General features: G+C 32.1%; 2 protein-coding genes across 5 annotated transcripts; one reads left to right on the forward strand and one right to left on the reverse strand.

Moving 5' to 3' along the window:
- Positions 1 to 311: 311 nt before the first annotated feature.
- LOC130901292 (protein arginine N-methyltransferase 5) lies at positions 312 to 7,523 on the reverse strand. Of its 4 annotated transcripts, none has more exons than XM_057812522.1 (2): positions 7,252 to 7,523; positions 312 to 2,265 (listed from the first exon to the last, which is right to left on the reverse strand). In XM_057812522.1, exons 1-2 carry the CDS (start codon positions 7,305 to 7,307, stop codon positions 411 to 413), a joined length of 1,911 nt encoding a protein of 636 aa, XP_057668505.1. In that variant the 5' UTR covers positions 7,308 to 7,523; the 3' UTR covers positions 312 to 410. The 4 variants fall into 4 exon arrangements, with proteins under 4 accessions (XP_057668505.1, XP_057668507.1, XP_057668508.1 ...); XM_057812524.1 differs by lacking the exon at positions 7,252 to 7,523 and adding an exon at positions 2,910 to 3,013; XM_057812525.1 differs by lacking the exon at positions 7,252 to 7,523 and adding an exon at positions 2,409 to 2,449.
- Positions 3,192 to 22,409, forward strand: LOC130901293 (sialin-like). Its single transcript, XM_057812526.1, has 8 exons — positions 3,192 to 3,444; positions 10,008 to 10,185; positions 16,635 to 16,868; positions 19,238 to 19,412; positions 19,469 to 19,720; positions 19,779 to 20,055; positions 21,886 to 22,006; positions 22,174 to 22,409. The coding sequence occupies exons 1-8, from the start codon at positions 3,380 to 3,382 to the stop codon at positions 22,390 to 22,392; spliced, it is 1,521 nt and encodes a 506-aa protein (XP_057668509.1). The 5' UTR covers positions 3,192 to 3,379; the 3' UTR covers positions 22,393 to 22,409.
- Positions 22,410 to 25,097: the final 2,688 nt, after the last annotated feature.

Genomic DNA, 25,097 nt, shown 5'->3' on the forward strand with positions numbered 1-25,097 from the left:
GAACAATTTTTTTTACAAATTCTACATTTCTTTTTTAAAACTACTTAATTTTAAAAGCTAAAATATTACTCAAAATTTCTATTTTTTATAATATAAAAACTTTTTTCAAAATTCTTAAATGTTTTTCTAGTTTCTAGTATGTAATGAATATACGATAGTTATAAAATTGTTTTTTTAAGATAAAAAATCACTCTCATTTTCAGCGTAAAGCTATTAAATCCACGGATACAAGGTTTTGACGAAAAACGACTGAAAAGAAGAATTTGCATTTGAAACTAGAACCTTTAAACAATTCAAATTAATCGACCATCACATATACTTTATTGAAGGAAACCTTTAGAAAAATAGATTTTCCACAGAAAAAAAACATCGTAAGAAAAAAATTTATTTTTATGAAGTACATATGTATCCTAATGTTTTTTTATGAAGTATGACCTTCCATTTGGATTGATAATACCAGTTTTCACTGGATTATGCAAACACCATTCGTACCATACTTTCTCATCTGAATCTACTCTCCAAAAAGACATTTCAATCCAAGTTCCTTCTTCTACATGTACAGGATTTTCCAGAGGAAACACAATAGGAAACCAGCTGACCATATCTGGTGTATATGTTTGAGGATGGATACTGAGTGTAACATCTTTATAAAGAATTGTGTCAAAATACCCAACAAATCCTGTAAGTAGACAGCTTTGCTCGGCACGAAATTTTAGTTTTTTGTATCTTTGATTGTTGATAGGTTCTATCCAATTGGGGTGTGTGAATGTAAAAAGAGGCAGTGATGGAGCTATTTCGTAAAAGTTTGCTAAATGTGTCACATATGGAGTTTCATAACAATATTGTAAAGTTTTATCCAAAGGACGGTTTGTTCTTATTTCATTAAAAATTTTTATACTTTGTAAAGGAGCTAAGTATGAAGTATATGATTGAGGAATGGATATACCAGATTTTTTTAAAAATCGTTGTGCACCATCTATGCACTCTGGTGATAATTCGTTATCACCAAAAGAACCTAATAACTCTGATACCAAAATATCAGCTTGTTCTGGGGGTTTGTATGTTCTCATATCTTCATTTACAATAGTTACTTGATTTCCCCACTCTTCCTTAGAACGATGTATTAATGTATTTATAGCAAAAGGATTTTTTTCAACGGCATATATTTTAATCTTCCTATTTAAAATAAGGCCTACATTGATAACAGCTTGTACCAAGGGTCCTCTTCCTGCCCCCACAACCATGATAACAGGAGTTTTTCCTTCAGGAAAATCTTCTACAGCTTTGTAAACAGCTTTCTGATAGGAATCATATTTAACATCATCCTTTTCAAAAATTTCATAAATATTGGTTTCTAAATGCTCTGTTAAAGGCTGTAGAGGATTCTGCAAAAAGTCTTCAAAACCATGAACAAATTCACTCACAGTGTCACCAACAAAAAGTTTTTTTCCCAAGAAATGTATGTATCTATTGTATAAAGATATATCATTGGTATCCACATCATTTTTTATTATATATTGAACATCGAGGCTCATGAATTTTTTTATAACTTCTTGATGTAATTTTGAAAGTACAGGTTTTCCATGTTGGTTGATTAAAAAATAAGAAGTGGGGATGATAATAGCTCTCACTGGTTCTCCAATCCATCTTTTTAATTCACTTGGAGGTACTAAATGTTTAGAATCACTTAGATCAAGAGCTAATCCTAATCTTTTATCATAATTACAATAAGTACGGAAATCATTCCACCAATTCCAAGAATCATATTGCGTTTCAGCTAAACAACTAAATCTAGATGGATGTATCATTGGAATATTTATCCAAACACTGTAAGTGAAGCCTCCCATCAACTTTTCAAGTAAAACACGAGCTAACTGTACGTTGTTTGGTTTAGTTAAACTAATCCAGATTGCTGGAATCCCAAGATGAGACGCAAATCCTAATTCTTGCATCAACATTTTTTTACTATGTTCCCTTATATGTTCAACTTCACTATCTAAATCAATTGTTGGTGTAATTTGAGCTACTACTAATCTATTCCAATCCGAGCTGTTCATGACACGATCTGTTCTACCAATAACTGAGCCAATTTTACTAATTTCTCTAGTATAATTTGGATGAGTTAATTGAGTAACTATGAAATGGTATCCATATTCTATCGATCCGTTAACTGCTTGTTTTATATTTGGTGGACAGCTTACGTAAAGTCCTACAGACATTCTCTTCCTTTTCTCAACTCCAGATCCATTTCCTTCTTCGGCCATTCTATAAAAAAATTATAGTAAGCAATTATACAAGACATGAACTATAAATATACATACATTCAAGAGTTGAATAAGTTTATAAAACTATATAGAAAAATTATCTTAGTAATTAAAATATATAAATATCTAAACAACGTTGTTTACCCGGTATAATAATTTTAGGTTAGATTATGGCTATAACTACACTTGCAGCTTAGGTCCCTGGAATGTATGCAACTTTTAATGCTTCAAAATCTTATATTTTGGTACTCTCGGAATTGATGGTTTTAATACATTGTTATTAAATGTTTGAAAATATTTTTTATTGTACCAAATCACGACAATTCTCTCGATTTTTCTCGATGAAAGAGTTTTTTGAACTTTTAATAGTTATGTACCAAAAAATCAGTCTTCGATATAAATAATAACATTTTGTGTGAATATTAATGAACGTCTCTTGTATTGTTAGTCATAGCGTAACTCTCTAAAAAACCATAATTAATTTGCCGGACCAATTTTTGAAGATATCTTAAATCGATTGGTTCTTATTAAAACCCAGTTACAATAATGATAATTTTTGGTTTCAAATAATAAAATAAAACACAAATATGAATGAAAATAATAGTGGCTTCACCTCCGCATTCGACAAAAAAAAAAACAATTTACCATCAAAACAGGATCGGCCTTTTTTTCAGTCCCATCAATAGCCAAATAATAAATTTAAGTACCTTAGACTCATATGTTTGATATTCTCAAATATTATGTCGGATTTCACTGGTTAATTTCTTTAGATAAGGTATGTAGTAAAAATAATTATAATAACTAATTATTATTATAATTATAACTAATAAAACCTATGGATTGAATGAAAATTCTAAAGAATAATGACAGTGTTAATAATTTATATTAATATTCAAGCTCTCTAAATCCGCCTCTGTAAAATAATTGTGTAAAAGATAAAACCTTGCCAGGTGAAACGCTAAGTTAGATATAGGAAAATGAACAATACAGTTTCAAGAGCTCGATGAAGTGAGAAGTGCCATTTACCATATGGTAGTTGGCATGCAATACCTAAGTATTCGAATAGCAATTAACAAAATTTGTTGTGGTGCTATAAAAGTGACCTGTCCTCGAAGATGATCCAAAAAATGGAAGGGGGCAACGTGCGAAACGACGATGAAAGCGGAGACGAGCAATTAAGGTACGGTTATCACAATATTTTTATTTTTAATTGATCAATTATAGGTGAAAGTTTTGTCGAAAATGAAGGCTGATTTCTTGACATTGATTTTTGAGATAATTAGTTTAAAAATTATAAGGAAATAATTTTAGTACATATTTTATTTAAAGCGATAATTCAACAATTCTACATATTTTTTCGATTCGAAAAATTAAATCTAGCGAAAAATTTGCGCATTGGTTATCTAGTTATTGGTATAGCAGTGCAATGTTTTTTTGAATGAGCAAAATGTGTGGACACTAAAAAAAAACAAAGGATTTTATCTTCTTCAGCGGTGTTCATTTTTGGAATAACTGAGTTTCAATATAATTGGAAGTATGGAGTAGTGGAGTTTGATAGGACAACTTACTGGAATTTTAATTTAAATGCTTTATTTCGGTTCCAATAACCTTTGTTACAAAGGAAATATGGAATTTAGATTATTCGCAATCACATTTCATTTGACGAATTACATCAATTCAATACACGAATTAAATACCTCAAATCATATGGCATGCGTTCGTTAAACATTACTCATTACGAATTAGTTTCGTATGAATAATTTCGTTTTTACAATATGAGTTATAATATAAAAAAGTGATTAAAAATGGTATGAGCACAATATTAGAATACAAATTCTATTTATCGAATATGAACAAGCTTTCGATAGTCTAAAAATTATCTATAAATGAAGTGGAAAAACTGAAACTAACCCAAAAGTTAATACGATTGGTGTTCATTACATGACAAAACAAGGATCTTCATCTGAAGAATTTGAAATAAATGCTGGGATAAGTCAATGCCATAGACACTCTCAGCGGTATTGCGGATGGCATAATAGGGTCATGTAATATCGATGGACGTATCATTAATAAATCAAAACAAATAATTAGCATATGCCCGTGATTTAACATCAGAAAAAATAGTAAGGGAAAGTGAAAGAAAGAAGTTCACAAGACCGAAACAGTAAAGTAGTCCACACATTAAAGATGTTGAATCCTTGGAATCAACAAAAAAAGGGTCTTTAATTAAGTAGGAAGATTGAGACCACGGAATCGTTTCTCTTCTTATCAATGAACGAAGTACCACCCTTACACCTTCTATTCATAATGGCTTCAAAGTGGAAGAAAAAACGACGAGAATTTTCAAAATTTCAGCGCGATTCAACCCATGTACCCATTTGTTTATATACAGATATACGAGGATATATTGAAAAATTCTTAGCCTACAATAGAACCAAGCAAAATTTCAATATCAAAATATTTTATTCTCCTCTTAATTGGATACATTTATTACAGCGAACCTGCAAAGTCTCTAGACCTTTCAAAACAAATGTTTCTTCTTGCTCTGCAAACCAGACCTCCACAGCTTTTATTACCTCCTCGTTGGAAGAAAATTTACGACCTTTTAAACTTTTTTTTAGTTGAGGAAAGAGATGATAGTCGGACGGAGCCAAATCTGGTAGATACGAGGGTTGTTCTAGTAATTCAAACCTTAAATCACGAATTTTTTGCATGGCAATATGAATTTTGTGTGCAAGGACGTTGTCCAGCAAAAATAAAACACGTTTGGATAGCTGTCCGTGTCTTTTCTCTTTAATTTTTTCCCGTAAAGTGGTCAGTAATGTCGAATAGGAATCTCCAGGTATTGTTTTACCTTTATCCAAAAATCAATCATGATTACTCCATGGCAATCCCAAAAAACTGAAGGAAGAACTTTTCCAGCAGATTTTTGGACACGAAACTTCTTAGGTCTTGAAGACCGCCATTGCATCGATTGTTGCTTTGTTTCTAGTTCGTAGAAATGTACCCAAGTCTCATTCATAGTAACAATTCGGTTTAAGAAGCCTACATTGTTTTCAAATCGAGAACAGATCGAACGGGTTGCTTCTACCCTTTCACGCTTTTGGTAGACATTCAAACATTTGGGGATCCATTTTGTAGCAATTTTTCTTATGTCCAAATTGAAGTGAACTATATGACGAACGCGTTCGTATGAAATAATCAGTGCTTTAGATATCCGTTTTAGCCCAATTCGACGGTCTGATAAAATCATGTCATGAACTGCATCGATATTTTGCTTGCAGTCCAATTTTTCACGGTCGCATACAAAGGACATTGATCAACAAGGGTATTAAGCATATCTTCGTAAATATGCTTAACTATTAACCCTTTTAAATACAGGTGATGATGGCTCGATAGTCCACTTTTTCGAGTTTCACAATTTAGATGGACATCTTTTTTCTTTTAATTAATAGCGTAACTTTGGTTTACTTTTTTGACGTCAATCTTTACACTGACACTTCTAATAAGTTATTGTTCGTTGCTATGGTAATAAAGTATTTTGTTTATGCATGGAACTGGTCTAGGCTAACTAGATATCAATACATCCTCGGTAAATTTCTTTAATTTCTCACGTTTTAGTCAATTTTTATATGGTTTTGTTGATACATTGTGATCTATCTAGGCTATGTAATATTTCCATAGAAATATCCACAAATCGAAAGTCTTCATTCAAACCAATGAATTCAATAATATTGTCAAGCTGTATTTAAAGTCCACAAAGTCATAATCCCTATCTATACGTAATCTAGCCACATTAATAGAATTTTGTTAAAATCCATACTAAAAGAGTTTGACGACAAGACAATAATACTTATATAATGATGGATCTAACACGAGGAGCGGCGTTGTATATGCAGAATACAAACAAATCTTTGCGAATCACATTACCCGATATATTTTAATGTATAAGTTACCGGAAATGTATGTAAAATGTTATTCCTAAAATCGCACAGAAATGTGTCAAATAAATTATATTAGAAAATCAGAGTGATCTCGCTAGTGCCGCGTTAACTGTCAGTGTGTACGTACGTCGCCGTTGTTCAAAATGGCTACCGAATCACTCATCGCGCTTATGAAAGAGCCATTTTATAGTACTTTAAGAGTCATTAACAAGTTAACAAACGCTAAGAAGACTGCTTATATTGAAGATGAACGTTATAAAGAGTTAATTGAAGAAGTTTCCACGGCAAAAATAATAGCTAGAAAGACTTTTTAGAAGTTCCCAGATAATTGATTTTCGAGGCTTTAATTAGTAAGATAATATGAAGATTATTATATTTTACTATATGACTGTTACCTGAACGTTGTTGTCTGAACGAGTGCTTTAATAAAAATTAATATTCTCATTTTAACAACGTGTTTTATTACAGAAAGCATTATTTTTTATACATTTCCTAATACGATATTGGAGTAATATACAATTCCTAGGAATTGTGTACATTTATTATACATTTCCTAAATAGCTTCAGAATAATATAAATTTCCTAGTATTTATTTACAACTCTGAGATGTCATACATTTCCAGTAACATATATACTGCGAAGCATTTTGTGACTTTCAAACTATAGTATTGAATTAGAGTTCGACATTTATTTGGGAAAATGGACGTAATGGAATATATAGTAACGATGAAAAGCTGATCGATGAGCGAAAGATTCAGTATTCAATGGAGTAATTTATGTAGAGAAAAAGATGCGATTAATTCAATAAAAGATAAAATGTACGTATCCTGGTGGAAACACTGGGATAACGCTTCGCAATACTCAAATAACACCTATTTTCAAATTTCTTCTACCTTAGCCTCAGCTCCAAACTAAATTTTTAATTACACTTTGAAATTTTACTAAGATTTGTTATGGGAGATAAGAGGTTGGTACAAAAGTTTTGAGATATGTGAATATGACATTGCCATAATAAAATTTGACATTTAGAATGGTGAACTTACTCAGAATGTGTTGTCATGCCAGTGCCGTTTGGGTTATTTTCAAATACTTGAAACATTCATTTTGGTACAAATCATCTTCCACCACGATAATGGGAGCTCTCATACACCAGTTCAAACTAAAACGCTTTCGAACAGTCAAAATATCGAATTGATGGATCAACCGCCGTATAGTTCCGCAGACCAAAAATATATGTCGAAGTCAACGTTTTTCTACAACTGAAGAAGCGGTTGATGCGTGCAAATCACATGTTTTTGTGGTACCTCAATCGGAATTCCAAATGTGTATCGATCTTAATCGAGAATATTTTGATAAACAATAAAGCCATAATCCAATTATAAATATTATTATACATTCCGCCCATTCTGTCACGCTGAGTATTATCAGCCTGTACCTGCGATGATAATTCTTAATTGTATTTTCTTTGGATGCAGTAATCACAAATAAACAATTCATTGCTGTCTCTTCTTAAACAAAATTACTTCCTACCTTTTAATCTCACTCAACTTTTAATAATAGATGTTGAGAATTGATCAAATTGACAGCTGACACGACCTATCCCAACCTTGACCCTATCTTTACCTCACACTATTTTGTTTTATATAGAGTCAAAGTTGGTAACCATGTTCATGTTAATTTTTAACTTATTTAAGTTGGCAGGCGATAAGCACTTTTTGATATGTAATTGTAATTTCAAGAATTGTCAAGTATTGAACAACAATCCGACGATTGTTTAACAGGAGTTTTGTTAATCAAAACAAGTATTTTCAAACGATTCAAAAGGTACTTTTTGAAACTGAATATTATGTCAACTTTGGACTTCATCATTTCCCAACAAAGAAACCAAACTCACTGAAAATAATAACAATAAATAACCGTAGTGTTTATCGTTGAAAAAATTATTGAATGAATTGATTTTCTAATTCGAATCTCTTCTATAAGAGCTTGAATCAGTTCTTGTTGCAGCTTCGCTACTATCATTATAGATGTAATTATACTAAACATGACAGAAATTGATAGAACTACGATTCCTTACATTAAAAAATGAGTCTTACGTGACTTTACATATTTTTTATTTTAAATTCTAGATTTAAGTCTTTAAATTATCAATCTGTATAATAATTCTCGATGTTTTGTAAGTAACAATAATGAACAATCAAATTATTGGCATACATTTGAATGTTTAGATTATCACGCAAACAGTAACATTCTTTTCTGTAGATAACTATTTTCTCTAAATACATATTGCGAAAGATAAAAAAGTTTAATAATATCATAATTGTCTTATTAAAACTACATTACAGAAATACTTTGTTATTTCCTGTCTATATAATTCTACATGAATAAGTTTGTGTTTATATAGATGTCTCTAATTCAGGGCCGGATTAAGCTAGGGGCTGGGGGGGGGGTCTGTAGCCCCGGAACACATGTCCAAGAGGGCTCCAGAATTTTATTCATAAAAAATTATTACTTTTTACGTTAACATATCTATTATGGATAAGATATTAGAACAAAACTTTATATACTCGTAGTTATTTAGAGTTCTGCCAAGCCTGGCTGACTATAGGATGGCCGAAGTCGGATTACACAAAAAGTTCAGCCAGGCTTGGGAACTTGGTTATAGAAACGCACTTCAGACAGTATTATTGTGGGTATTGTAGAGAAAAAAAAATTCCTTATGAGGGACATAACTAAAACAAAACTACGTCCCAGTCATGTTTTTAGTCTTCTGAGACTGCTAAAGGATCGCTCTACTGCATAGGTTGTGCATGGTAATTCGATCAAAATTTTTAATGCTTTTTCCGTTTCGGGAAAGAAAGAATTTGCTTCTTTTTGGACATCAACAGCTGTTAGATTTGTTATATTAAGCCTATCGTTCCATAATTGCTGCCAAAGTTCGATTTCATTCTTTATATTCGGTAAATCATAAATCTGGTCAATAGATTCAGATTTTCAATTGTCATCTTCTGCATCTGCGCCAGGTGTAACTTAGATAATGCGAATGATGGTGTGTTCTCTTCAGCAAAACGTACTTCAATGGAGGTGATAATTGAATCCAAGTATAGTATTACTAAAGACCTCTTCCAGTATTCTGAAGGGCTTTCAACTGGATGATCGCTTCTATGACGTTGTTTTCCCGTATTACGTGGCATTGTTGTAATGTCATCCTCAAGTCCGACTTTCTCTGCAACAACAGCTGTTTCCTTTTTAATTTCGTCTGTCACTGTTTCCGTTTTTCCACGGTGGTTTTTAATTAAATGTAAAATCCTTTTAACTTGTTCCGAGGCTTTGACCACGTCTAAAGCTACAAATTGGACACAAATTATACAAAATTAACGTGAATGCTGGTGAACGGCCGTTGAAGAAAGAAATGCAATACACACACACACATCATACCTATCTACATCTATTTTTACACTGTTTAATGGTCTTTCGTTTTTGCAAATCTGATATAGTCGTGATGAAAATTGAGATTTTAAAAATCTTAATGTTATTCTGAATATGCCAATACTTTCTACAATATACATTAAACCTTAATTTGTCATGAGATGCGGAATTTATCAATAGGTAAGGAAGTCAATTGCTCGCACGGCCTTAGGACTTTGGTTGGTTTGCGGCTCGCTACATTTGATTTCTAGGGGGGGGGGCAACTGTCCACTACCCCCCTTGGGGACGCCCTTGGTCGTCGTATTTTCAACTCAAAATAAAGTTTGTAAAAATTTGAACATAATTCTTCATATTTATAATTATTTTTCAGTTCTCTAGAATCAATGGGAAGTCTATGGACCTTTTGGAGAATGAGAAGATATATTGTTGCAGTACTGGCTTTTCTAGGATTCTTTACGTCTTACGCTTTGCGTGTAAATTTGAGCATCGCTATTGTAGCTATGACTGAATATAGAAACTTTACTTTAGAAAATGGAACCGTCATTAGAGTAAGTAATAATTGCAGAATCTCTTGTGTTTTGTATAAACTATAGAAATGAAAAAAAGAAGATCTAAGAACATCTACCATATTCTATTCAACTTATACTGGGGTTATCAAAAATATTAAAAAGGGCAGAGAAATAAAAAGAATGAAAACTATCAATTGCTTGTGGATTGATAGTATTAGATTTTTTATTTAAATCTAGAAATGCTCCACTAACATTATTTTATTTCTTAATATCTCAAAACTATTGGACAGTGAATTGGTATCTTCATGCACCAAGACCTTTATCTCATTGGTAATATCTCATTTTAGACAGCACATACACACCAAGCTCATTTAGCCCTTTCCAAGGTTGAAGTAGCCCAATTAACAGACTTTCACAAGTAACTTTGGATTGACGAACGAAATTTACGACTAAACAAGTTGCATTTTGAATTTCTTTCCTTTGTTTGTGATATTTTGTACCCTCATATAGGGGAATCATAAATGCACCTTGAACATATTTTCTCTTTCTTCTATCTATTAAGACTAGCTCCTCCTTCAGTAAATATTAAATTTTGTAAAAATAGAAAACCATGAAATATTTACTTTTGTCGATGCCTAGACATGTATGATATATTTAAATAAAAAAAAAAATTGTTAGGTGACAAGCGGTGATGATTGTCAAAAACCGATTATAGAGTACTAAGAATCCATATTATTTATTATGGATTTTACAAAGCGGGGGTCTGTAAGAAATATTAAGAAATATTATAGCATTCAAAAAATTGTATGATCTGTCTTTCTGTCGCTTTTGGAGGTATATATAAACCTTTGGTTGCTATTGCTATAAAAACATGATTGATCTAGCACGTAGATTAGGTAAGAGTTAACTACGAGACCGCTTTCAACTAATGAAGCAGTTATGTCCTCGTAGAAGTCGACTGAGCCTACCTTGGATCAACTAGACTAAGTCTCATAGAGATAAACAATTTGTCTTTTTGATTCAAAGAATTCCCTAATCAGGCATTAATAGATCTTTCTTCAATACATAATCTGTGACGATTCTAATGTGATCATATTTATATCTATTTTTTCATATTTGAAATTTTCTCCACAATGAAAATGTCCCGTAAGGTACCTTCAGATTCATAATAATTCTACATATTCTAACAATTTCAGTGTCGCAAATTAATTCTATTTGTATGGTTCATAATTCCATGAATAAATATTCCCATATTTCAACAATCTTACTTAACTTAGTAATCATCTTTTGCTTATTCTTTTACTATAACCTTTTCACAGGTTATCTATTACAACATCCACCTTGTTAATACTTTTAAATACTTTAATATATCCAGCTTCGTCAGCTTAGCGAATAATTTTATTATCACATTTTCACTTTTGTTTGAAATTTAAGGTTTAAAACAAACAAAACATTCTTTAGGCGACACTGACAATCGCAAAACAGACGTGTAGTTGAAATACCATTAACAATAAATTTATTTGGCGACATCTCCAATCGCTCAAACAAGTGCTTAAAGCAATTTCGAAATAATGTGAATAATGGATTGATTCAATATTTGAATATCGACGAAAAATATGATGACGAATCACAATGTTTTTATCCTTTTTGGTAATATTGATCATATTTAAAACAATAAACGGAAATACTAGAAATACATGAGACTTTGTTCAACCAACTTTAAATGATGTAAACTGGATTGTATTCAGCCAAACACAATATTTTATTATTATTATTATCTGTCTCTGAGTGTACAATTAGTAAATCGTTGTGGAATGACCATTTCTTGGTAAGAATAATCGTTGGTGATGAAAAATGGATCCTGTACAGTAACATAGTTCGAAAACGATCATAGAGCAAACACAATGAACCAGCACAAACCACATCGAAAGCTGAAAAGCAACAAAAAAGCTCCAGCTGCCAGCTTGGTAGGATTACAAAGGAATTGTATTTTTTTAATAGCTTCCAAGGAATCAAACTATCAATTCTGATGTTTACTGTGAAAAATTAATGAAACTGGATGGAGGAATCGAAAAAAAATGGACAGAATTGTCAAATCGGAAAGGTTTAGTGCTCCACCATGATAATGCAATGGTTAAACTTTCACAAATGACGATGAACTTCAATTGCACTTGTTTCAGATTTTTGCTCATGAGGACCAGAAATTTTATGAGAGCGGAATCATGAAGCTGAAAGAAATATGGCAAAAGATCAATGAGCAAAATGGAAAATATCTAACTGCTTAAAAACTATTCTTTATTAAGAAAATTTTTTTATTTCAAACTACAAAACCAAAATTACTTTGTCGCTAACTCAATACTTGAGAGCCAGAATCACAAAACATGTATGGCAAATAGGTTAAAAATAGATGTGTCAATAGGAAAATATTCAATTTAAACTTCTAATCCATATAAAATATGTTAAATTCTGTTAGCGATGTCGAGGAATACGTGGAATAGTAGTTTTTGACACTAGGTTTTTGGTTAAAAGGCCGCTTGACATGATGCCAAACAACGTGCAAGAAATTGCATGCGAGTGAGACTGAAAGGCTTTATTGCATTATTAAGTTTTATTTGAAGGATTTTTGTGATGTATGGCTATCACGTTAGCAAAAAATAAAGTCGTTGAATTTCCGGGTATTCACACCTGTAATCTTACTAATACAGATCCATACAAAGCGGAAAGTTTCACATGTCACCATATTTTCAATGAGACATATCGTTGATGGAACATAATCCATATATGTTTGATAGGTTTGGTTAATTTGTAGGTCACATTCTCATTATCAATTCAATCTCTTCCTGCTATCGCAATATAACCTTGAATCTTGGATGTATCGTAAATTTGATCAGTTTCAGTCAATAAAAAAAGAAAAAAAGAATCTTAATAGTACGTAGAATGAGGTTTTTCCATGGGAATTATGATTTTTCAGTCCAATTAAGCTGTAGCTAGTTCTGTGCTAAGAAATTGGGCACGTATATCAATAAATATTCAACTTATATATTAGTTCTGAATTTTTCAATCTTCATCAAAATTTGTGTCAATTTATCTCGTAAAATTCCTAATTTGTAAAATGATTTCGTTTTGTTTCTACTGTTGAAAAAAGTGGGCACCTACCTAAATAGTTGAAAACGTTATATAAAATAGTCGTTTTAGTTTAATTTAGCCTTCTATGCTATATTTACTTTTTGTTTAGGAAATTGCCGGACTCTCCATAACTACTGAATAATCATTATTTCCATCCATATATATTCATCCAATTACCAAATAAGTGTAATGTATTCAATAAGTTTAATATAAACAAATGGTGTTAATCAATCTGTGGGATATTTATTGACATTAAAATGCTATATCAAATGATAAAAATCAACGACTGTCAATAGCAAAGCAGTAACGTAGTTACTTTTACTGAACCGAATTTTAACAGAGACGTACTTGGACTATAATAAAAATTCTACTTCTTCTATTTTATATATTACCAGTGATTATACAGGGTGTTTCTATATTCGACCCACAACGATTTATCACAGAGAGATCTCAATAAATGATCCATTTTGATATAGAAATACGAACCCCTACTGAACTGAATTGAATTTTAACAGAGACGTACTTGGACTATAATAAAAATTCTACTTCTTTTATTTTATATATTATTAGTGATTATACAGGGTGTTTCTATATTTGATTATACAGGCTATTTAATATATATGTATAAAATTTACCGATTAGATTATAAAATTCCCAACTCGTAATGGGAAATGTGATAAAAGTCTCTACCTTTACGAAAATTCGTTCAGTTTGCCCAACTGCTTGGCATGTAATAATCACGTGATTTCAGAAGTAGTTCTAAGTTCGTTGGATGTAAAAATAAAACATTGAATAACGGCTGGTATGCTTGGGCGTTTTTATTCCAAATTACTTGCATTTTATTTTATTTGCCCATTAAGCAAGGTACGTTGATTTAAATCTGATGTTAAATCTGATCATCCATCAGTGTTGAAAATGATGTTATACTTATATATAAAAGGCGCAGCTTCTGACATAAAAGTTATTTCAATTATATTTTATGATTCGGTTTTTAGATATTGTATTACTTTTACAGATATAAAGTAATGAATAATTATAAATTTGAAGACTTGTTAAAAAATTCCAATTTAAATGAAAAAAATCTGATTCAAATAAAAAAATAACGTGAAAGAAAATTCCAAAACTTTCTAAAAATTAAAACGCATAAGGATCAAAGTCAGCAATTATTTTATTATACTTAAATGGGATTGTGGTAAATAATAAGATAATGAATTGTAGTTATTTCGCTTGTGAAATTAATCCTGTTCATTCAAACTTTTTGAAATAATTGTAATTTCGAGTTTAATAAATTTTTAAAAATAAATTTTCGGACGACGAAAATATGAGAATATTTATCACATTACGATTTGGGTATTTAATAAACTAACTAATCTACTTCATACACTTAAAGGTTAATTGTGGGTTTTAATCATAAAAATTTTATTGAAATTGTTTTAGAGGACAATGGAGACATTAAAAAGCTTTTGATTTTTTGAATAATCGAAACCTACAATGTGAACAAACTACTGGAGTAGAAATTAAAAAGGTTTCGGGCTCTTTAAAAGCTAAACCCATTTCTAAACAATCCAGTCAAACTGTAATTTCCAATCGTTTTGTTTCATAAACATCGACTTATCATATTCCATATTCTCGTACTATCTAAATAATTTTGCTTATTTTTATAGATATTCAGATTGCGGGCAAACAGTATACATTTTCTTTTATTATTTATGTACAAGGAGTTGTCTGAAAAGCTTCTTATCTCAACCTGCAACCTGCAACATTAAAAATTGGAAAATATATAAATTTCAGACATTCTGCACGCTAAGTTTCTGTATGACAATATGAATGAGTCGTTATGAAGATTATTCTGAAAATGAAAAAAATGTTGATCGGGCTATCATTAAATATTAGATTTTGGAAGACAATGACCCTCATAAGAGAGGAGCTAGATACTATGTACAAAGCTTCTACATCAACATTCAGGATAGACAATTGAATTCAAAGGTAGACGTAGTAGTTACTGAAGACGAGCGATCGGGACGGTCAGCGATATAATTGAAGAAGTTCACTAAATGATTCTGAATGACCGTCAAATTGATGTTGCAGAGATATAAAAGGCTATCGGCATATTATTCGCCATAAACGAGTGCCGTATTTGCTCACTTTGGACCAATATGAATGGACAATAGCAGGAGAGTAATGCCCATCATTGCTTGATAAAGTGAAGGAAGGAATTACAAGGAAGCATAAGCATTTTAATGATGAAAAGAAGATGCTTTTTCATTAGGACAAAGAACTTTCTTACACTTCAATAATTACCATGGTTAAAATTGTTTGACCATCCACCGTATTCACCAGATCTGACTACAGCAACTTTTTCCTAACCTGAAAGTTTCGCTTGCAGGAAAAATATTTTGTTCAGACGAGAATTTTGTAGCATACGTAAACGTCTATTTTGAGGAGAAAGACGGCGACTATTATTTGTATATGCTGTTCAGAACTGTACCTTGATAAGGTTTTTTTTCAGTCAGAAATTATAGCCTTACCTACTCCAAACTCTACTGCTAGCGTTGTTGCATTCTCGTCTTTATCTAAACCATTCAAAACCTCGAGTTTTTCTTTTAAGGTACAAGTCGTATATTTTATTATTAATAAAAAGATAGTCTTAGACAATACTCGAACACTGCAATAAAAACTGGCGCAAGTAAAAAAACTGTAATGTCTGAGCGGAAGAAAAGAGGGGAGAATGCGCCTAGTGACACATAAATACTTCATTACAAACCATCTTTTGTCAACTCTTTCCGTTGTTCTTGAATTAATTTTTTTTCTTTTTTCTAAATGCAACGTATTTCACTTAGCATTTTAACCAACAAAAACAAAGTTTAATTAAAATTGTTTTCCTTTGAAACCAATAATCGGTTAATTCGAATTTCCGGCAATCTAAACTGGCCCCGGTCCTAATTAGTTTGGATTAGCGGAGTTCTAATGTATTTTGAAGGGTTGAATATCGCTGAACTAAGTGTATGGACTGGAAAGGAAAGGGGATTTTATTGAGAAATAAAAATTTTTATAAAAAATATCATGTTTCTTCGAGAGGTAGGAAACGTTTTAGACAACCCCCGTAGATTCGAAGGATGCATGTGAAATCTGAACTTTTGAATCTCTTTATAATGTCGCATACTATTCAAGGATCGAATTACGTATACTAATTTCCAAAATTATATAGTTAATTCTCGATAAATGATCTATTGTATCATGGAACATATTTTTTAAATATCAAATTTATTTTATAATTGTAATATAAATATTATCTATATAGTACTTTATAACCTATTTAAAACGTTTGTTATTTTGGTTGATAGTTATGTATTTGATTTTAGACAAGAGATTTTGACTGGGATACACAACTACAAGGTTATATACTTAGTTCATTTTTTTACGGCTATATAACAACTCAACTTCTTGGTGGATTGTTGGCGGCGAAATATGGTGGAAAAAGAGTGTTTGGTGTCGGCATTGCCGTTACGGCGGCTTTAACTTTAGTTACCCCTTGGATTGCACAAACAAGTGTTTACTTTTTGCTAGCTGTAAGGATAATTGAGGGAATTTTCGAAGTAAGTATCAACTTCGTTGTTTTCAGTTTTTATTCGAATTACTACTTTGTCTTACATTGGATGATATAAACCATGGTACTACTAATTATGTCTAGATTCTTCTTGATAAAATGATGTTTGGTTTCTAAAAAAAGACGATCAAAAGTCACAGTGCAGCCACAAATAACAGTCAATCAACTTTTGAATCAATAGCAAAAATCAGGATTCAGCCACTTCAAATTAATTATGATTCACTTTGTCTTATTCTTGGAGAATTTCTTAGTAAATAGAAATTGGATGTATTATATAGTAAATATAAGCCCCTTGAGTCGATTTCAGGAGCAAAAGTTCTCGAAAAAACTCAAAAGCTAGTCCATTAATTTAGCGAACATTGTAATTGCACCCGCAAGCAATAAAAATAAGGTTAATCTTTGTAAACCATAACCTTTCTTTTTATATATAATTATAAATCCCTTGTACCAGCTGTCAGTTCGGGTGGTGTGTTTTTTTATTGATGAATAAATTAAATTTCCTCCACTCTTCTCAATTTTTTGTTTTTTGATATTCTTTATCCATTTTTCATCAATACTTCCGTAATAGTTTTTTCCGAGATTTCCTTTGCTACTATTACGGCGGAAGCAATCTGATTGAGTTTAATGCAGCCCAGACCAAGGTTGCTGTTTTTACAAAGAAGGCTGGCACTGTGACTTAGGATATCCTGTTTAAGCCAAAAAAACTATATGCTCCCTAACAGTTTTTGAACTTCTACAAGGCAGATTCGTTCATCTTTAGAATATTGCTGAGCTGACCTGAAGCTTAGAGCATAGAAGTAAGATCGCCAATCTGATTTGTTTTGCCGATACTACCGCGGCAAATCCTCTTCCGATTTATCCAACATAATCCTACTTACAGCAGTTTTTGCAAGACCTACTCTACAGGCAGATGTGGTTCGCCTTGCAGACGCCCAGAAGCTCAATTTTTCGAGACTCATTTAATGCGAACCTGCAGAATCAGCTATACAACTTATAGAAGTTCAAGATCAACATCTACATGTATCTCCAGACGGCAGGCACCACTCGAATCACTGGAATAATAATAATACTTCATTCAAGTCTTATTTGGTTTTCCTATTGTTTTGTTTCGTATTCGAGCCTTTGTGGCGAGACGTCCGACTCTGTGTAACCACTTCATATCTGCTGTTTGAATTTTGCTTTTGTTTGGGTTTGTAAATACCCAACTTTGTGTATGAGAACTATTAAAAATATTGATCTTAACACGTTAGTCTTGATATTTTTTTGATATTTCTTTTCTTGTTAGAAAATTTTTACTCAAGACCTAATAAAGTTTAATTTCCGCACTAATTCTTTCATGTACATCTTGATTACATCGCTTCGAATGTCCCCGCCTCTTCTTTACTCCCGTTACTATTATTTATCCATATTGATCATACTTCTTAATTTTAATACCATATTATTGAAATTATGCTTCAATTCCATATGGCATATTTTTTAACCTATTTGTATCTGCTTCATTATTGATTCCATTTCTTTCATCCATTCTCTTTCATCTTGTCATTCTTTTGCCGTCAAATCCTCGGATTAGTCATTTTTGTTCTCACCTGCTTCATCGTTCTTTTCACATATACATTTGATAATGTTTCTCTGTTGTAAACTTTTATATATTTCATTTTGATATTGCCTTTTTAAAAATATGAAATAATAATAATAAACATAACAATGATTCAGTGGAATTGAATTTTAATACATATGTGAATACGTTTCTGTTGCTCTAGATACTAAACGTGCCAATTTGGCAGTAATGAGACAAACTATAATTTGCCATCTTGCCAACAGAAAAAGAACCCATAGAACACAATCCATTTGAAAAAAGCAGTATAGTAAATCAGTACTTAATGAAACACAAGTTTTTCAGAGGTGGACTTATTTCAGGGAAATATAAAATTTGGAATTTAAGCTTCAATTATATTTTTTAATTCTGTTGTTAATGTGTAAGCCACACATTGAGGAAGTTACAAGGTAGTGAAGGTAAAATACCATAAAACTATATACAATATGTACGACCTTATTGTTATTGCTTCCATTCAGATCATTTGCTTCACTCGTTTAAGGAATTCTTTCATATAACAATTGAGTAAATGCAACTTTCTATGTACTATATATAGCCCGTATATTGAGTATTAGTTCAATAATTAGAATTTTTAATAAACTTCAAAAGGTTAAATACATAAAAAAATACCTTGTGAGTATTTTTCAGTACACACTATACATATTTGTGGCACTGGAGTGTCGTGGTTGTTGTTGATTGGTTTATTTTTTGAAATACCTCTTAATACTTACTACTATTGGAATTGAAATAATTGTTTTATAAAGGGTGTCACTTATCCATGTATCCACGCAATTTGGGCTAAGTGGGCGCCTCCAGTAGAAAGAAGTCGTTTAGCAACAATCGCTTTTTCTGGTAGTTATGTAGGTACTGTAGTATCAATGCCTTTATGCTCAATATTAGCTTCTGCACTAGGATGGCAGAGCATCTTCTATTTTTTTGGTAAGGACATTTTCTCTCAAACCCTCGTAGTAATTTATTACAGAATAACGTTTCAGGTACAGTTGGTATTATTTGGTGTCTTTTGTGGATGACTTTGATAACGGATTCTCCCGAAGATGATCCAAAAATAACAAAAAAAGAATTGAGCTACATCATCAATTCTCTTGAAGCAAAAAGTAATAAGAAAATGAAAATTCCTTGGTGCTCTTTCTTAACATCAATGCCTGTTTGGGCGATAACTGTGTCGCATTTCTGTGAAAATTGGGGATTTTATACCATGTTGACGCAATTACCCAAATTCATGAAACGTTAGTTTTTGAAATATTTTCGTTATTCCAATTATGTTATAATAATAAAGCTTTTTAGGTGTAATGAACTTTGATCTGAACGCAGCTGGATTTAATTCAGCATTACCGTATTTACTAATGGCTATAATGACTCAATTTTCCGGCCATTTCGCCGATTGGTTTATAGTCAAAAGAATTTTAAGCGTCACTCAGGTCAGAAGAATTTTCAATTGTAGCGGGTTTCTCGCCCAGACTGTATTTATGATGACCGCTACCTATTGGTTGACACCTGCCGGTGCCACGTTCTGTATTACTATGGCTGTAGGTCTAGGTGCTTTCGCTTGGGCAGGATTCAGGTATGTATCGATTGGAAATGAAATAGGACACTTTGGAAAACGTTGCCAAATCCTGTAAAATTTCTTGATAGGATAAAATTTATTCGTCAACGTATTATATGCCTTTCACACCAACAGGCACGCGTTGTACTGAGTACAACACAAGTTTATTTCATTTAAAACCTTCATGTTGATGTTTATTTTTAGATTTAATTTTGCTAAAATAGATTATTTACTCTTACCTGTGTTTTTTACAATGGATTAACTGAATTCTACCCAAAAATTAGCTCCTATTTCTTGTTTTACTGTAGTTTCATTTCTTCTTTGTTATTTTATTATATATAAACTATTATAAACCATACAGTATAATTATTATTCATGGTTGTTTATGATGAAACTACTGCATATTTTTTCTGCTTTCTTTTCTATTGTGTAAAAGTTGTAGTTGGGATGGAATAATGAGAGGTGAGAAGTCTCGTTAATCCTTCAGGTATAAGGGAAAATCGATACAGAACACCGATAGCACTCAGTACAACGGCGTGCCCGCCGGAAGGTTAATGGTCAAACCTTCAGGTTAAGCTACATTCATAATTATACTCTATTACAAAAAAATTAACCGCTACTCTCTAAAGGGACTAAAGGAACCAATGAAGCTGCCGACAAGATGTTTTTTTTTTATTCTGATCTCAATTGAAAGAATTTGAGCATCAGTCTGTCAGTCTTTACAATTTGCACACTCAACTTCCTTAATATATGTTCCTACAGAAACTTGATTCACTCCAGTAAATCACGCCTAGTGGGAACGCACCATAAGAATGAGTTGATGAATTTAACATAAAGATATACGACTTTGAGAAATCTGAGACGATTAATCCCATTGATTTCCGGTATACCTTTGATAAAGTCCAACACGATAAACTTATAGAGAATTTAACAACTATTAACTCAAATCCAAGCGATCAAACGGCAGTAATGCGTATTGAGAACATAGAGACAGACGGAATCGAAATTCAAAACGGAGTTCACCGAGGCTGTGATTTTTCTCCTCAACTATTCAATTTATTTTTTCAGTTTGTATTTCGGAAAGTGCTAGAGGAGGGACATGAGGGGGTAAACATCGTAGGAACCGGCTGAGAGTAAAGAAGATCTTCAAATCCTATTAGAGAGAATCAACCGAGAATGTGAAAATGTAGGATTCTCTATATTGGAAAAACTAAATTCATGGTTATAAATATTAATATTACTTCTACCCTACTCTCACACTGAATGGAAAATAAATAGAATGGGCGCAAAATACAATTATCTTGGTTCAGTCATAAACGCTCAAATGGATCCAGACGAAGAAATCAAGATCAGAATTGAAATGACTCGAAAGGCATTTGTCAAGTACTCCTCGATGTTTGCAAACAGAAATCTAAACCTCCACGTCAGAATAGGATTCATGGAATGTTATGTGTGGTTAGTACTGCTGGACGGAGTGGAAACTTAAACCTCGAAACCTCAAATGATCAAAAAACTTGAAGCATTTAATATGTGGCTCTTGTTCATACTGGTATTATTCTAGATAATGTCCCGGAGTGCGCTTGAAGTAAAAGGACAATCAAAACAATGCACTGAAAAGGGAGAACCGATTCCAAAGAAGGCAAAGATCGATCCATCTACAGGCAAATTCAAGGCTAACAGCAAGTTAAAGTTTATTTCTGGTATCTGGTTCTTCTGGGACCATCGTATTACATACCTACTTTTATCTATACTTCTTCATACTATTTCAATATTCTTATCACAATCATATGATTCAGTGATGGAAATAGAATTTACGAAAGTTATTTAATAAAATTTTTCAATTTACAGTATCAACCACTTAGACATCGCTCCTCAGTATGCTAGTATATTGATGGGTTTTGGAAATACCTTTGCCACTATACCCGGTATTGTTAGTCCAATAATAACTGGGTATTTGGTTACAGACGAGGTAAATAGATTCATAACCTCAACATCAGATCGCGTTCAATCATTTCCAATTAATTGTTTAACTCAAAAAGATGATAATTATAATAATATCTAATTAAGATACTTCCAATTCCAATTGTACTTTTTTCTAATTATTAATTCATTTATAGTCTAATTATATTTTTTCAGACTAATGTAGATGAATGGAGGATAGTTTTCTATATTTCGTCAGGGCTCTACTTATTTGGAGCCGTTTTCTACGGATCCTTCGTATCTGGCGAACTTCAGCCATGGGCGAAAGAAACAGAGCCACTCAGTACCAACAAAGACAACTACGGCGCATCTAAAACAGAAAAAGAGCAATCCTATTATGATAACAACAGTTTTGTGTCGGATAAATATAATTAGTATTACTCTGAGTACAATATTTTTAAGTTATTCACCAACTTCACCAACGTTTAAAGGCCGAGACACACCAATCATGCATCCTTCCAATCCAACTACGATCATACGGTGGAACTAGAGTCTGAGAAATGACTCTAGAGTTTGAACAGTGTAGTTCACATCTTTACGACACGTGTCCAATCCGACTCCAACACGACTACGATCATTTGTTGAACGGCTGCAGAACACGTGTCGGTCGGAATTTGTAATAAAATGTTTGAGTTTTTGCAGTGATTTTTTACTAAATTGGCAATAATGTCTGGTATAAAATCAAAAAATTTTATTGAAGAAATGAAGATGTATCCAGTACTATATGACCAGTCAAACGATCAGTTCTGAAACGCCGACTACAATCTAAAAAAAAAAGCGAAGGAATTAAATGTTATCTTAATATTATCTTAACTTATTACTTACAAAGTAAACGCATAAACACAATCAATTAAAAACGAGATACACACTTTTATTAAATGGATACTGACTAAATTGAATGATAATACGAAAATTAAATAAAATTATATCATAAAGGCCTACCCTACACTGCTACCTCAAATTAAATGCTTCACGATTTTTGCCTCGCTAGGACGATAAGAGTTCTGAGGACGATCTCTCGTCTCAAATCCTATCATCAGGACCGTCAGGTAGCTCACACACAATGAAAATTGTGCAAGATGCATGCCATCATGGTTAAATCGCAGTTCTGAAATTTTGCGCACAGAACTTTTCGCGATTTTAATTGATTTGGGATTGGCGAGAGTGGCGAATGTATAAAGCCGGAGTTGCAAATCGAAAACAACCCGGAACCGTGTGGAATATGTCTGATCCTTTCTTTGGAGCAAAATCGAAACCGAGTCGGATTGGAGTGGTGTATAACAAGTGTGTCCAGACCTTAAAACAGACACCTTTTCAAACAAAAGTGAATTGTGTTGCTGCTTAGAAGATCTTTGACACAGTGGCGGAATTAGGAGTGGGTAGGGCTCAGGGCGAAATATATTTGTGGGCCTCTCACCGTATACTTTGGCTATTCTAAAAGTACGTTGAGAAATTTCTCATGAGTACATTGAGTATTTAGTAAAAAGTAAGGAAATAAAAACATTTCTATAATTTTGTCTCATTAAAAGTACCAAAAGAAAAACTTGTTTCATTTATGAACAGGGCTACTTAATCCAAATGCCCTGATTTGTTCAAAATTGGAAATTGTATTAACCCTTCACAATTCAACTATTACTTAAAGTCGACATCAACAGTTTTCGACGACTTTACAGTTTGTAGGGTACACCAAAGTTAAAGGGTTCGGGTGTTCAATATATCTATATTTCTGCTCAAGTCGTCTATAGTTTCTGGGCTAAATATTTACTGCGAGTAGAATGTCATTAAATGCAATCATGTGGCAAAAATAGAAATATTATTATCGAGTATGATTTATTTCGTCCATATTTTGCTTGCTGTACAATTATTTAACATCCCAGTGGATCAGGATTTCCAAGAAGTGAGCTCATTGGGGCTATGCCTATAGGAATCAGCCTTTCGCTTCAGTTACTTATGAGCAGCTCCATTTTTATTTATTTATTTTTTGTTTGAAGCTCACAAAAACGTATTAGTATGAAGAAACTATTTTATTAGAATCACAAGAATTAATTTTTGAATAATTAATATGAAAATAATACAAAAAAATGTAAAACTTAAATTCTGATAGACAAAAAAAACATACGCGCGCGCTGTATTTCATAGAAATAACATACAACTACATCTGGATGCTATAAGAGATAGTTTTGGTTAACTTTACTCTCCAGAAAGCAAAGAAATCCTGTTGTCGAGTTAAAAAATAAAGCATTTGATACATCTGGTGGTTACTTTGTTAAATTGTTTATATATATATATATATATATATATATATATATATATATATATATATATAATTTTAAATGACTTTCTAATTATCAAGTTTATGATAACGTGAGGAATCTCTAGGTCGATAGAAATGTTATTGTTCGATGGTTTACATGAACAACTTCTGTGATATAATCTGGGAGGGATAAAACCGTATGTTGTACGTCACAGGGATTTTATTACATCCATTTTCAACCCTTAGAGTACACCTCAACTTACACTTTGTTTTTCATTTCTATTATAGTACGTAGTTTTGAAATAGACAATTAAAAACAAATATTTATAATTGGATATGGCTTACGGGTTTTCTAATTATTCTCTATTAAGATAAATAAATTTTTGCATGAGTTTAAATCAATTGTCGAAATATTTTTTCCATTTCGATTGAGATACCTCCAAAACACGTGATTTGAACGCATCACCTCGCAATTTATTTTTGATCACAGCCGATTTTAGACGACTTTCACGTAGATTCATCCTGTAGCGAAGTTCGACCACGATTGAAATCGGAAAACCAGCGAAACACAGTGCTTTATCACCAAAAGTTGAAGCGAGGGGTTCAATCCATTTCGAAAGTCATGTTCGCGATTTCATGATGATGTTTCAAGTATCTGTAAACAACTCAAATAGCACTAATGTGACAACTCGCGTCAAATTTTATAATGGCAATGTTATTTTTGACATATTCACATCAGTGTTGCCAAATCACAAAACTTGTATATTTATATAACATCTAGGTTAAGTTTGAATTATATAACAAGCATATATTTTGATAAATAATG

The sequence above is a fragment of the Diorhabda carinulata genome, chromosome X, assembly GCF_026250575.1.
Source record: "Diorhabda carinulata isolate Delta chromosome X, icDioCari1.1, whole genome shotgun sequence".
NCBI lineage: Eukaryota > Metazoa > Arthropoda > Insecta > Coleoptera > Chrysomelidae > Diorhabda > Diorhabda carinulata.

Coding starts and splice junctions, on each gene's coding strand:
- LOC130901293 (XM_057812526.1), top strand. CDS start 3,380: ATGATCCAAAAAATGGAAGGGGGCAACGTGCGAAACGACGATGAAAGC. Junction 10,186..16,634: donor AAAATGGAACCGTCATTAGA/GTAAGTAATAAT, acceptor ATTTGATTTTAG/ACAAGAGATTTTGACTGGGA. Junction 19,721..19,778: donor ATTACCCAAATTCATGAAAC/GTTAGTTTTTGA, acceptor AAAGCTTTTTAG/GTGTAATGAACTTTGATCTG.
- LOC130901292 (XM_057812522.1), bottom strand. CDS start 7,307: ATGTTTCAAGTATTTGAAAATAACCCAAACGGCACTGGCATGACAACA. Junction 2,266..7,251: donor GGCATGACAACACATTCTGA/GTAAGTTCACCA, acceptor ATTTTTTTATAG/AATGGCCGAAGAAGGAAATG.